At 40.2% G+C, this 15,001-nt stretch overlaps 1 protein-coding gene across 4 annotated transcripts in view; it reads left to right on the top strand.

Annotated features, from left to right (window-relative positions):
- The window catches only part of LOC131983907 (MBT domain-containing protein 1-like), a 30,912-nt gene that overhangs the window by 4,858 nt on the left and 11,053 nt on the right, over positions 1-15,001 (top strand). For 3 of the 4 annotated variants that reach the window (XM_059348738.1, XM_059348742.1, XM_059348741.1), the window contains 12 exons: positions 169-302; positions 1,438-1,549; positions 4,190-4,269; positions 9,405-9,522; positions 10,345-10,479; positions 11,616-11,704; positions 12,495-12,593; positions 12,673-12,808; positions 13,171-13,226; positions 13,331-13,435; positions 13,506-13,653; positions 14,687-14,769. In XM_059348738.1, the coding sequence (XP_059204721.1) occupies positions 169-302; positions 1,438-1,549; positions 4,190-4,269; positions 9,405-9,522; positions 10,345-10,479; positions 11,616-11,704; positions 12,495-12,593; positions 12,673-12,808; positions 13,171-13,226; positions 13,331-13,435; positions 13,506-13,653; positions 14,687-14,769 (1,295 nt within the window). The remainder of the gene's footprint in view (positions 1-168; positions 303-1,437; positions 1,550-4,189; positions 4,270-9,404; positions 9,523-10,344; positions 10,480-11,615; positions 11,705-12,494; positions 12,594-12,672; positions 12,809-13,170; positions 13,227-13,330; positions 13,436-13,505; positions 13,654-14,686; positions 14,770-15,001) is intronic. The other variant, XM_059348740.1, reaches the window with a different exon arrangement.

Here is a 15,001-nt window from a genome sequence, read left to right as displayed (position 1 = left end):
AATTGAAGTGATCCCAGAGGGCTAAAGCAACAGAAGATACACAAGCTCTATTCTGTTACTGACAGTGTCCTCCCAGGAGAAAATCTTCAGCTTTTCTGTCTGTTATTACTTCACCATAATTAGTCCATTAAAGTGTTTTGTGAGTGTCTTGTTGTCTCTGTTCCTCAGCGACCTGTGAGATGTGCGGTATGGTGGGCGTCAGAGATGCTTTCTACAGTAAAACCAAACGTTTCTGCAGTGTCTCCTGCTCCAGAAGTTACTCGTCCAACTCTAAGAAGGCCAGCATTCTGGCCAGACTGCAGGTACGCCTCGTCTCCAGTCAGTGGTTCCAGCTTCGCTCTCGTCTTTGTTCTGCACCTTTTTTACAAAGAATGCAGCCACCATGACTGCTGCTTCTTAACCCTTGCAACCCCAGCAGCCTGTTTTCTTTAAAAAAAATCAAAGATGCCAAAAACATATAATAAAAAATCACCATTTACCGTAAAAAGAAACTGTAAAGATAGACATTATCTTTGGAGTTGGAATCTTGAACGGATAATTGGTTTTGAAAGTTTCCATTAGAAAAAGTAACTAAAAAGAAGCTTAAAATGTTGATATTTGTGTCAGAATCTCTTTATTCTACATGTGTCCAAAAATAAAGTGTTTGCACTAACAAGATCCTGTTAAAAACATAAAATTCTGCTCCTCAGAGACATGTTTGATCATGCTTCATTGCTCTGAAGACGTACAGCTTGCCTTTGACATATAGCTGTATAGAATCTGCAGTATATACTAGAATAAATTAGTGTCATCTGCATAAAAACATACATTAAAGTAGTATAAATTAGTGTCATCTGCATAAAAACAAACATAGTTATATAAATTAGTGTGATCTGCATAAAAACATACGTTGTAGTAGTATAAATTAGCGTCATCTGCATAAAAACATACATTTTAGTAGTATAAATTAGTGTCACCTGTATAAAAACAAACATTATAGTAGGGAAATTTGTGTCATATGCATGAAAAACAAAAATTACATTTATATAAATTAGTGTCATTTGCATAAAAACGTAGTGTTATAAATTATTGTCATATGCATAAATACATATGTTGTAGTAGTATAAATTAGCGTCACCCGCATAAAAACAAACATTATAGTTATATAAATTAGTGTCATCTGCATAAAAAATACAGTATAGTGTTATAAATGAGTGCCACGTTTAATACAAACACACAATATAGTATTATATTAATTAGTGTCATCTGCATAAAAACACATTACAGTAATATAAATTAGTGTCATCTGCATAATAACATACATTTTTAGGTATTTTCACAGGTCCTAGCAGTAGCCGTTTAGAGCTGCTTCTGGTATAGGTAAAAACTTTTATAGATGATGTCCAAAAGCTGGGTTGTTGTTGTTGTCTGACTTGTCCGTCCCCCCATATCGTCCAGGGGAAGCCTCCCACTAAGAAGGCCAAGGTTCTGCAGAAACAGCCTTTGATGACCAAACTGGCTGCTTACGCTCAGCACCAAGCCAACCAGCAGAGCAGCATCAAGAAGAGCCGTGAGTCCTCCCAAAATCTGTTTACACAGAGCCGAGAGGAGATGACAGGAGAGGCTGTTTACACAAAGCAGAGAGGAGAGAACAGGAGAGGCTGTTGACACAGAGCAGAGAGGAGAGGACAGGAGAGGCTGGAAACATGACAATACTTCAATATGTGGAGAAAACTGGTTATGGTCTTATTTTGCCTTTTTGCGTCTTTTTGTAATTATTTATCTTTTTTGGAAATGTGTGTCTATTTTGGTCATTTTAAGTCTTTTTGTCATTTTGTGTCATTTGTAATATTGTCTTTTTTGTAAATTTTACATATTTTTTCTCAGTTTGTGTCTTTTTGTCATTTTGTGTGGTTTTTTGTGTTAATTTTGTGGATTTTTTTTACAACATTCATGACTCTTGTCTTTATATATAAATTCCATTTTATTACAATTTTTACAATCAGAGAAATTCAACTTTCTTTTCAGATTTCTGTCATTCTAACTGTGTCGTTCTGCACAAAGATATGTTTGAGTTGTTCTGATTGTGCTGATTCCTTGGAGCTGCAGGACTATATAGATTCTATAGATTTTATATGAATTTGTATTTGGTATATATTTATTTGCACCATAGGAAAGGACAATTACAAAAAACAAATGAAACAAGAATAGTAAATGCGGGAGAGGTTAAAAAACCCTATATGGGCTTATAAAAAGCACCTCCCCAAGAAAGTATACAAAAATTAAAAAATAAATCAACAACAATGAGAGAAAGCAACAACAAATAACAAAAAAGAAGCAATACAAGTGCCATTTTATAGCACACACACAAAAAAGTCAGAAATAAAAACATGGGTGTGTATAAGAGTAAAATAATTGTATTTGAGTGTATGAGCATGTATACGAGATATGAGATAATGATCCAATGACAACTATACTGGAAAAGAAACTATTAGGAGTCTTGATTTAACAGGTAAGCTTTCAGTCTTAACTTATAATTATTGAGGTATGAAGATAGTTTAACTACATGAATATGAGAACTCCAAAGTATGGAGCCTCTGTAAGCAAAAGAGAACTGAGTATGTGTAGTGCGGCAAAAAGGAAGATGAAGTTTATCAGTGTGTCTTGTGTTGTAAGAATGGACGTGAGAGTTAACTGTAAAAAAATCATTAAAAGATTTGGACAGCAAGTGGGAAGATGAATATATTTATAAATAAATATGCATGAGTGAAGTATATTAATATCATATACTGACAATATATCAAGTTTCTTAAACAGAGGGGCAGATCGAGACAAATAATTAGAGAAGGTGGCTAATCTAACAAATCTATCAAATTTATTTTGTGTGATAAATAATTTCTGTAAATTAGAAGGATAAGTGCTGGCCCAAACAATATTACAATAACTGAGATGTGGATAAATTAAACTATAATACAGTATGTTTAAAGCATTCTGAGATATGAAACCACAAATTTTTCTGATGATACCAATACATTACATACAATAAATATAAAAAAATACCCAAAGCGTATTTATTGTTATTTATGGCTGCATAGATTTTTTTTCTTCCAGCTGTAAGAGGGCCATATCTGTAGGGTGATTTTCCCGGAAACCATATTGGTGCTGGTGCAAAATGCTGTGTTTGTTTAGATGAGATAGCATTCTTTTTTGAACCAGTTTTTCAAAATTTTTTGAAAAACATGGTAAAACAGAAATTGGTCGATAGTTATTAAATGATCTTGTATCCCCAGTTTTATGAAGGGGGATAACTTGAGCAATTTTTAGATCCTTAGGCACACATCCCGTCTGCAACGATGATTAAAAATATACGTTAATGGTTCTACAATAGATGAAGACATAGATTTAATCAACAAAGCACAAATATCAGCATGGCCCGGAGCAGATGGTTTCAGTTTGCCTGTTAAATTTCCATCACCTCTGCTGAGTCTGTATTTTCAAACTGTAAAGGGGGGGAGTTACCCTTTATGTAATCCAATGGGTTTCTGTTTGAAGGCTTGATGTTCTTTGACAAAGAGGAACCCACTTCAGCAAAAAAATTATAAAATTCACAAGAAATGACATATGGATCAGTAAATGTTGCACCACCCTCATTGAACTCTGAAGGATGAGGAGCAGAAGACTTTTGTTTGTTCATAAGTTGATTGATAACCTTCCACCTAGACCTAATATCAGTGGAATATTCTTTGAATTTGTTGCTGAAGTATATTTTTTTGGCTATCCGAATTAAGTGATTATATGTGTTTCTATATGTTTGTACTTTGTTGAATTCAGAATTGTAGGGTTGGTAAGAAACCTCTTATATAACTTATTTTTGGTTGTTGAGGATTTATGGAGGCCGGTTGTATACCAAGGTTTCTTGTTTATTTTAGCAAGTTTCTCTTTTGATTGTACCAGTGGAAAGCATAAGTGAAATGCCGAAATACAGGTTGTCACAAAAGTCTGATAAGCAGAGTCAGCATCTGCATAATTGTAAACATTTTTCCATGAAATATCATCAGTCAACTTTTTAAACCCTTTAGTATTTTGCCGATTTAATAATCGACGTTCAGTGCAGGAATCTGTACCAACGGGACCAGTCTTGTATGTTGCAGTGAGTAACAGTGTTAAATAATTGTGATGATGAATTTTGTGTGTTTTGTGTTTGCTGCAGTTACTGTGGAGGTGTTTGACTGGGGTCGTTACCTTGGAGACGGAGATGTGACGGGAGCACCGGTCAGCTGCTTCAAACATGTGGGTGCACACACACACACATACACAAACATACACATTCATCTGTTCCTACCAGCTTATTTTTATGTAATATTCTCTTCTTCTTTTTTTCAATTCTATGAGACTTTATTGAAATCCACAGATAAACACTCAGTAAAGCTGAAAAAGGCTGTAGGCTTAAAAACTAATTGTGTTGTTAATAAAAACAATAATAATTAGGAATATGTAGAGGAGGAGGAAGTACTCCACAGCCTGTTTCAGGTCAAATATATTGACTATAAAATACAGAACTAGATTTTCTCCTCATTTCACCTCTTAGATGTTAGATTTTGAAGCAACATTTACAATTCTTTACATAAAAACAAAAAATCATAATTTTCTAAATCAGATTTTATGTTTTTATATTTTTATATTTTGTTTTTGTATTTTATGCTAAACATTGATCTAGTGAGTCAAAGTGAAAATAATGATCTGAGGGGTGTTCCAACCACGTAGATTAAGGAAAAGCCTGGCTTAATATGATAAGCCTCGCTAATTTAAGTGAGAAATACGTTCCATCAAAGTGGCTTATGTGACTCCCCGCTCAGTAACCATGGTAACTTACACTACTGAGCTAGTCTGCTCCGGTCTGAACGCCAACTTTCAGTCTGTCAAAAATGCAGACTTTTATCAGTCTGCATTTTTTTTTGCCATGCCATCTCCCTGGCTCTGTTAATGGTAGTAATATTGGCCGCGTTTCCCAGATTCGCTCTTAGCGCTTAAGAAGCTCTTAAGCGCTAAGAGCGTCTTAGGGACGCTCTTAAGAGCGCTGTGAAAGAAGGAAGTGTTTCCCAGAGTCGTTCTTAGCTTAAGAAGATCTTTCACTAAGAAGGAAGTGTAAGATCGCCCTGACCCACTCTTAACAGCCTTCTTAGCGACCAAACGCTCAGTGCAGCCGCATCAGGGAAAGTTATATCGGACACAAAGGAATACTAAAACCCTGCGTAATGATGAATGTGCGCTCATAACTGCAGAACACTGACGCAAGAAAAATAATAGCATAAGAAGAAAAACAACGATATAAAAATAAAGAATTGCCCATGTGTTCCTGTAGCTACATAAATAAAATAAATCATCATTACTATCACTCCTTACGTTTTCACACACATTCGGCATCTGCATATGAGTTTACAGTAGCTATAAAAACATCAACAACCCTGTGGTATTTCACAGATGTGAGGGAAACTGACAGGTGTAATTGAACTCAGCTGGAACCTCATCAAGAGGGTCTCCACCTGCAAGTCTATATAAAGGCGTTGCCGAAGTCCACGCGTGTGAGACACCATGGCTGCAATACAGCATATTCTCGCTGCGAACCAACAGCGTCGCCGTGCGCGAAGCCAGACGGTTTATATAAACGCTTATGTGCGTCAGCACTTCTCCCCACTCGACGTGCTGTCGGACCGGGCTGTCCAGTCCAAGTACCGGCTTCCTCGTGAGGAGATCCACCGCCTCGTCACGCTCGTGTCACCACACATCCAGAGGGCAACCCGCTGCAATTTTGCCCTCAGCCCGGAGGTGCAGCTCCTGGCCGCGCTGCGTTTTTACGCAGTGGGGAGCTTCCTGGAGGTGGTGGGGGACGGCACCGGCCTCAGCAAGGCATCGGTTTCACGGAGTGTGGCAGCCGTGACACCGATCCTCCTGCGCCATGCCCGGAGACACATCAGGATGCCCACCACGCGGAACGAGGTCCACCGTGGATTTCACGCCATGGCTGGGATCCCCCGGGTGATTGGTGTCGTGGATGGCACACTGATCCCAATCCACAATCCCTCCCTGATGGATCCGTGCTGGATTGGGAGGAAACATTACGCTGCCATCAACACTCAGGTGGTGGTGGACCACGATGGCCTCATCACCGACATCGTGGCCAGGAGGCACACACGACAGCTTCGTGTGGGCCAACTCAGCTGTGGGGCAGAAGGCTGGCAGAGGAGAGTTCGGCAGGAGCATCTTCCTCGGAGACAGTGGCTACCCTCTCCGGAGTTACCTCGTGACACCGGTAACCAACCCAGCAACACCACAGGAGGAGAGGTTCAATGAGGCCCACACACACACCAGGACCCACATTGAACGGGTGTTTGGCAGGTGGAAGTCCCGTTACCGATGTGTCCATCGTTCATCAGGGGGACTGCACTTGTCACCTGTGAAATGTTGCCGCGTGATTGTTGTCACCGCCATGCTGCACAACATAGCAGTGCGCGTTGGAGCAGATGAGCTGCCTCCTGTGGATGACGATGGGGAAACATCGGAAGACGACGCCCTCAACCCCCGCGAAGCCCGAGCAATACTCCACCAAGCTGGTGTCCAGACCAGACAGGAGCTTGTGAATCTCTTTTGAAGTCTCAGCCCCTACCCCCGTCACCACCAAACACAAATATCAGCACCACCCTACTCCCATCATCAAACCCACTACCATCATACAACCCATATCATATCAACCATCATGTATAGGGCTTGAAAGCTAGGAAGTGAAACAGATGTGCGGGTAAAACACCCAAATATTAATAAATTAGTGTCGGATAATGTCCCGCACACCAATTTATTGTTGCAATGTTTGGGTGCTTTACCTGTTTAAGGTCTAGCACAGGATGTAAAGGAATAATTCTTGCATACAGTATGCAAATTTATACATGAAATCCAACTTTTGGATAGAGGAGGCCAGGTAACAAGTGGGGAATTAGCGGTGCTGAAAGTAGTGATAGGATAAGCACGTGCGTCAGGGCGCACATGTCATGAATCTACTCAAATCAATGACACAATACAAATTGCCTGGGATTTTTATTCGCTAGGTTTGACACCCTTTTTTCAATACAAAATTATCCACACAACACATGATTGAAAAGGAAAAGTAGTTTATTTAAAACACAAAACAAAAAGCGATGGCACCGCTGTCTTTACTGGGCGTCTGCATCACCTGCATGAAGAGAGGTTGATTAGTGAAATTGAACGGGATACATTGTGCAATGCGGAGGAAAAAAATAGAAATGCCCCTTACCTGCGTCCTGGGGGAGAATTATTGGGACCGAGATGGAGGTACTGTTGAACTTCGCCTCGGCAAGTGTCATCTGTCTCCTGTGCAGCTCCAACTTCTGGCGTTTGAGACGCACCATCTCCTCTTGGAGGGCAGTCTGTCTCTCCAGTTGGCCCTCTATCCCCCGCAGCACCGCCAGTTTCTCCCTCTCGAGACGCACCAGCGTCTCGCTGCAGGTGCAGGTCGTTATGGAGGGGCGTCCCCGTGTGCGGACACCGGGCCCTGCTGGTTGGCATGCGGGGACAGGGCTCGGTTGCGGGGGGTCGTCCTCTCCTGGGGACGTGCAGGTCGCTGCTCCGCTCCCAGATGGCTCCTCCTCCTCGCCTTCGCTGTTGTCTGAGAGCCCTTCGTCCCCCAGAATATCGATGCCCCCACTAATGCCTTCAGAGGCCGTCTTTCCAATAACGGAGAGGACTTTTTCCTCGTCGGGAGTGAGGGTTGTACCCCCAGGTGCCCCACCGCCCGTGCCCATGCTCTCTCGCCTCACCTGTGTGCTTTTTTTTTTTGTTTGGCTCTGGAACTCCTGCCACTTCTTCCGCACGGCACACCAGTCTCGCAGGCCACAGGGACTAGAGGGGGACATCTTCTGGGCTATTGCCTGCCAAATGCGGTTTTTTAATGTTATGTCTTTTTTCCCCCTTGTTCCCCCAAATAACACCTCGCGGTGCTGCCAGACCTCGTCCAATAATGTGGCCATCTCCTCTGCAGTAAACGAGGGTGACCTCTTGCTGCGTTTGCTGCCTGCTTTCTCCATTCTCGTGTGTGCGTATCCACAGTGGGGTATATATGCGTTAATGGCTTGATTACTACTCGGATACACCTCACACACACACACACACACACGCACACACACACACACACGTAGCCTTATTGCACAGGTGGGGTGACTTAAGCGCTGATAAGGTGGTGGGTTATCGATTTGCCTGGCATCGATTGATTTATATTTCAGCACCACGGCGGTGGACAGCTCCCACTAAGAGCTTCTTAAGAAGCTTCTTTGGCGGGATCTTAAGAACGCAGTTAAGAACGCATCTGGGAAACACCCCTATCTTAGCGCTCCTTCTTAGCCGAACCCTTCTTAAGAGCCTTCTTAAGTCCTTAAGAACGAGCGAATCTGGGAAACGCGGCCATTGTCTGTTATTGTGACCGTCACTTTACATTCTTCATAAAGCTCCAACAGCATCGTTTGCTCGGCCGCCTAGGAAAAATCAGCGCTGTTTTTCAACTCTTACTGTGACCGTCACTTGATAATCTTCATAAAGCTCCTTCAGCACTGATTTTCACCACTTTTTGCGACATCTTATTAGCTGCTCCCGGGCTGATACGGGCTGCTTATATACTCCGCACTGGCGCACAATTCCGGCTTATATAGTCTGGGCTGAGTTATCGCTGACTAGACGCGGCTAAGCTGCGTTAGTGAAACGGCGAAGTGAAAGTTGGCGTTCATTCTAACCAGGCTTTCTCAATGAAGCCGCGGATTGTTTAGCCATGTTGATGGAACACCCCTCAGCTCATATAGGTGAGGCTGTGCTGAAAACAATGACACCAACATGTAATGGAAGAAATTTAACTTGATGTAATAAATCAAATGAGAGATAGGGTCATTTTCTCATAGACTCCTATACAGGACTTCTTTTTGCAGCAAGTGGAGTCGCCCCCTGCTGGTCATTAGAAAGAATGCAGGTTTAACACTTGAAAGTTGCTTGTTAGGTTTTATTGTGTTGTTGTTGATCCAGTGTGTCAAAGGGAAACAATAATGATCAGGACATACAGGTGAGGTTGTGCTGAAAAACATGACACCAACATGGGGCATGGTAAACATTGTTTAAAGTTTATATACATGCAGGATTAAAAGGAGTCAGAAACAGACAAAATAGACCCAAACTGAGAGTTAAGGTACAAAAGTATAATTATCAAAAAACAGTTAGACTCCAATAATGTTTGATCAGATCTTAATAACAATATTTAGGCTCTTTGAGTCCTGATGCATCTTTTTAAGCATCTTCTGTCTGCAAGGTCGGTCACTGACTCCTCTGGTGTGACTTCATTTAAATCGTGTGTTGTTGTTGTTGTTGTTGTTGAGGTCCCGATGGGGAAGTCGTGGAGTGACGTCAGTGAGGGCGTCCGGGTGGAAGTCCCCAACACGGACAGCGGTCTGCCCATGAAGGTCTACTGGATCGCTGGCATCATCAAACTGGCTGGTAGGCACAAATGTTTTATAGAATCTATGTATGTTGTCTTTTATTTTTTGTTTTTGGGGGGTGTTAAAAAGTATGTTTTCTTTTTTTTTTAATCATAAAAAATCCAGATTATCATAGAAAAAAAATACACAATATCGTTAGAGTTTGAACTTTCCGATGGTCCTAGAACAGATCATCAGTTATAAAAAGTGACCAAAACTTGTGTTAAATGTTGATATTTATGTCAGAATCTCTTTATTCTCCATGTGTCATTTAAGATAAAGCATTTGCACTAACCAGATCCTGTTGGAGAGGACAGGAGAGACTGTTTACACAGAGCAGAGAGGAGAGGACAGGAGAGGCTGTTTACACAGAGCAGAGAGGAGAGGACATGAGAGGCTGTTTACACAGAGCAGAGAGGAGAGGACATGAGAGGCTTTTTACACAGAGAGGAGAGGAGAGGAGAGGAGAGGAGAGGCTGGAAACATGACAATACTAAGAATCCATTTTTTTCCCTGCCATTTTAACTGTGTTATTCTGCAAAAAGACATGTTTGAGTTGTTCTGATTGTGCTGATTCCATAGAGCTGCAGGACTTATAGATTATATAGATTTTATATGTTGCAGTGAAACACGAGGACACAGAGAGGAGAATGTAGAAAGAATAAAAACGTTTTGTCGGGGTTCAGAGGATTCAGTTCTGTAGCCTTTTTATCTCCCTTGTTATTCTGTCTTTGTTTTATTGTTCAAGTTATTTGTGTGTGTTTTTAATACAACCTATTTCAGGTAATGTTTATTTGAGTGGTGAAGCCGTTGTCTAACAGATGATGATGTCCGTGTGCAGGTTTTAAGGCCCTGATGCGGTACGAGGGTTTCGACAGTGATGCCACGAGGGACTTTTGGTTGAACTTGTGCGTGCCGGACATCCATCCGGTGGGCTGGTGTGCTGCTGGAGGGAAACCTCTGGTCCCCCCTCAGAGTAAGAGAGAGAGACGCAGAAAGAGTTAACTGCTGCCTGTTGAAGTAGATATAAAAACTGTGAAAGAGCACAGTCAGTGACGGTGAACACTCAATGATGAAGCCTAAGACGAGTTGTCCGTCCCATCCTTTAACGCACTTTCTCAGGGACGCTTTGAGGATTTTTATAATCTTGCACAAACATCTTGGATTCAACCATAAGAAGGTCAAAATTCTACTTCAGTTTGACATCATAGTGTTTTCTGGGTTTTATTGAACACCATAACTCTTTTGATATCAATCTTCTATGCTGCCAGGTTAAAGAAAGGTATAAAGTTGTGTCATCTGCATAAAGATAGATATGCAGTATAAAAACAACAGCAAACATTTTTTCCCAACATTTGTGACACTTGGAAATGTATTTATAAATAAATTATGTTTTATTGAAATGTTTTAAAAATATATTTTTCATATATATTGTAAGATTTTATACAGATTATATATATATATTATATGTATGTTATACAGATTTTTTATAGATTTTATACTGATATTATAGTTTTTATACAGATTTTATACAGATTTTTAAAATATTTTTTATATATTTTTATTTATTTATTTTTACTGATTTTGTACAGATTTTATATAGATGTTTTATCGATTTTAGACATTTTATATGGATTTTATACGGATATAGAGATTTCTTTATAGATTTTTTATAGATTTTATACAGATTTTTTATAGTTTTTATACAGATTTTATATTGATTTTATGTAGTTTTCAATATAGATTTTATATAGCTTTTTATAAATCTTATACAGATTTTTATACATTTTATACAGATTTTATATTGTTTTTATAGAGATTTCATACAAATTTCATATAGTTTTGTATAGATTTTATACAGATCTTTTTTATAGATTTTATATAGATTCTTTTATAGGTTTTAAACAGATTTTATATCTATATTTTTTTTGTTTTTTAAACAGATTTATATAGATTTTATATATGGCAGTGACATACAAAGACACAGAGAGTAAAATGCAAAAATAGCAAAATACGCCCTGAAACAGCTCGTTGGGGTTCAGAGGTTTAATAATAATTTAAAATAATAATATTAATAAAGCTGAAGAGGTTTCTGTTGATGTGTGTCCTCAGCCATCCTGCACAGGTTCACAAACTGGAAGACATTCCTCATCAAAAGACTGACGGGATCCAAAACCCTGCCGCCAGACTTCCCCTCCAAGGTCACACACACACACACACACACACACACACACACACACACACACACACACACACACACGTAGTATAGTGGTATAAGATAATGTCATCTGCATGAAAAACATACATTATAGTAGTATAAATAAGTGTCATCTGCATAAAAACATACATTATAGTAGTATAAAATGATGTAATCTGCATAAAAACATACATTATAGTAGTATAAAATAGTGTAATCTGCATAAAAACATACATTGTAGTGATATAAAATAGTGTCACCTGCATAAATACATACATTACAGTAGTATAAATAAGTGTCATCTGTATAAAAACATATATTGTAGTAGTATTAAATAGTGTCATCTGCATAAAAACATACATTATTGTTGTATAAAATAGTGTCATCTGCATGAAAACATACATTATAGTAGTATAAAATAGTGTCATCTTCATAAAAACATATATTGTAGTAGTATTAAATAGTGCCATCTGCATAAAAACATACATTATAGTAGTATAAAATAGCGTCATCTGCATAAGAACATACATGATAATCATATATGATAGTGTCATCTGCATAAAACATACATTATAGTAGTATAAAATAGTGTCACCTGCATAAAAACATACATTATAGTGTTATAAATTAGTGTCACCTGCATAAAAACATACAGTGTAGTAGTATAAAATAGTGTAATCTGCATAAAAACATACATTATAGTGTTATAAATTAGTGTCATCTCTATAAAAACATACAGTATATCGTATGAGCCTGTCCCCAGACCTTCACCTGAACCTAAATATAATTTCCAGGTGCAGGAGAGCATGCAGGTTCCCTTTAAGAAGCAGATGAGGGTGGAGGTGGTGGATAAGACTCACCTTTGTCGGACTCGGGTGGCGCTGGTTGAACAGGTGTGACTCACGCCACCAGGATTTAATCGCGAAAGAGTTCTTTTTGTGGTTCTTACACATATTTTGCATGTTGCTGCAGGTGATCGGCGGCCGCCTCCGTCTGGTGTACGAGGAGTGTGACGATGGTTCGGACGACTTCTGGTGTCACATGTACAGTCCTCTGATCCACAACATCGGCTGGTCTCGATCGATCGGCCACCGGTTCAAACGATCCGGTGGGTTCAACTGGAGAAATGAGTTTCCCCTGCGAGTACTGTCGGAGGAGAGCAAAGGGACGGTTCAGGGCACATGAATGTTTTATTTAATTTATATATGATTAAAAATCGCCAAAAATCCAGCGTTTATCGTAGAAAGATACTGTATGGGCGTTATGTCCTTGAATGGTTCATCGGTTACAAAAGTTTCCATTATAAAAAGTGACTGAACCGAAGCTTAAAATGTTGATATTCTGTCGGAATCACTTTATTCTTTTACTCACTATAGTACGTCACCAGATTACATTTAGAAACCCTCAAATTTGAGCGTGATTAAAAACTAATTTGTTTACACAATATTTTATTTAAAAACTAATTTCCAGATGTGTCGAAGAAGCTGATCGCTCAGACGGACGCACCTGGACAGCTGTTTGCCAAGGTGAGAACATCATCCGTCCCCCATCCGTCCCCATGTCTGTCCTGTTTGTCCCTCTGTCTGTCCCCCTGTCCAGGTGTAGCAGTGTCTCTGCTGTGTCCCTGCAGGTGAGGGAGGTGGATCAGAGTGGTCCCTGGTTTGAGGACGGGATGAAGCTGGAGGCCATCGACCCTCTGAACCTGTCTGCCATCTGCGTGGCCACCGTGAGGAAGGTGAGCACCGGCTGAGCGTCATCAGCTGATCGCCAGATGTCATTAAATACCTATCGCCTGTCGTCACCAGGTGCTGGCAGACGGGTACCTGATGATCGGCATCGACGGCTCGGAGGCGGCAGACGGTTCCGACTGGTTCTGTTATCACGCCACCTCGCCCTCCGTCTTCCCTGCCGGCTTCTGTGAGATCAACAACATCGAGCTGACACCCCCGAGAGGTAACTGTATTATTTACCCTCAGAAGGGAAACGTTTATCGTAGAAAGAAACTGTAAAAACATGTTCACCATCAACATACGTTCACCACCAGCACATGTTCACCATCAGCACACGTTCACCACCAGCACACATTCACCATGATCACACGTTCACCATCAGCACATGTTCACCATCAACACAAGTTCAGCATCAACACACATTCACCATCAAGACACGTTCACCATCAACACATGTTCACCATCAACACACGTTCGCCATCATCACACGTTCACCAGCATCAAAAGTTCACCATCATCACACGTTCACCACCAGCACATGTTCAACATCAGTACAAGTTCACCACCAGCACACGTTGAACATCTGCACACGTTCACCATCATCACGTGTTTACCACCAGTACACGTTCATCAGTATCACACATTCACCATCGGCACACGGTCACCAGCATCACACAGTCACCAGCATCACACGTTCACCAGCATCACTCGTTCACCATCAACACTCGTTCACCATCAACATACGTTCACCATCACCACACATTCACCATCAACACACGTTCACCATCAACATACGTTCACCATCACCACACATTCACCATCAACACACATTCACCATCAACACATGTTTACCATCATCACACGTTCAACAGCATCAAAAGTTCACCATCACCACACGTTCACCATGAGCACACGTTCTACATCAGTACAAGTTCACCACCAGCACACGTTCACCATCAACACTCGTTCACCATCAACATACGTTCACCATCACCACACATTCACCATCAGCACACAATCACCATCAGCACACGTTCACCACCAGCACACGTTCACCACCAGAATAAGTTATCGTCAGTTTGAACTTTCGAACAATCTTTTAGCAGATCATCAGTTAAGAAGTTTCAATCATAAAAAGTGACCAAAACTTCTGTTAAAATGTTGATATTTCTGTCAGAATCACTTTATTCAACATATGTTATTAAAAACGTGTCTGTCCAAACAGTTAACAGTGGAGGTGTTTGTGTCTCTGGCAGGTTACAGCGCTCTCCCCTTCAGGTGGTTCGAGTATCTGAAGGAGACAAAGTCTGTGGCGGCTCCCGTCAACCTCTTCAACAAGGTGAGACAACAAACACGCTGCACACGCCAGTTTTTGTTTTTTTCAGTGATAAATTGCACAGAATGTTAAAGGTAGTGGGAAAAATTCTGAAAAACAATAAATAAATAAAAAATAAAATAAGTGATTTAAAAAACAAAGTCATGAAATACATTACATAAATTAACAAATAAAAAACATAGTAATTATAATTATTAAAATATATAAAAAAATATATATAATTAAACATAAAAAA

This window comes from Centropristis striata, chromosome 13, assembly GCF_030273125.1.
Source record: "Centropristis striata isolate RG_2023a ecotype Rhode Island chromosome 13, C.striata_1.0, whole genome shotgun sequence".
In the NCBI taxonomy this organism is placed as follows: domain Eukaryota; kingdom Metazoa; phylum Chordata; class Actinopteri; order Perciformes; family Serranidae; genus Centropristis; species Centropristis striata.
The sequence above is the reverse complement of the archived record's forward strand: the minus strand, read 5'-3'. Positions and strand labels throughout refer to the sequence as shown.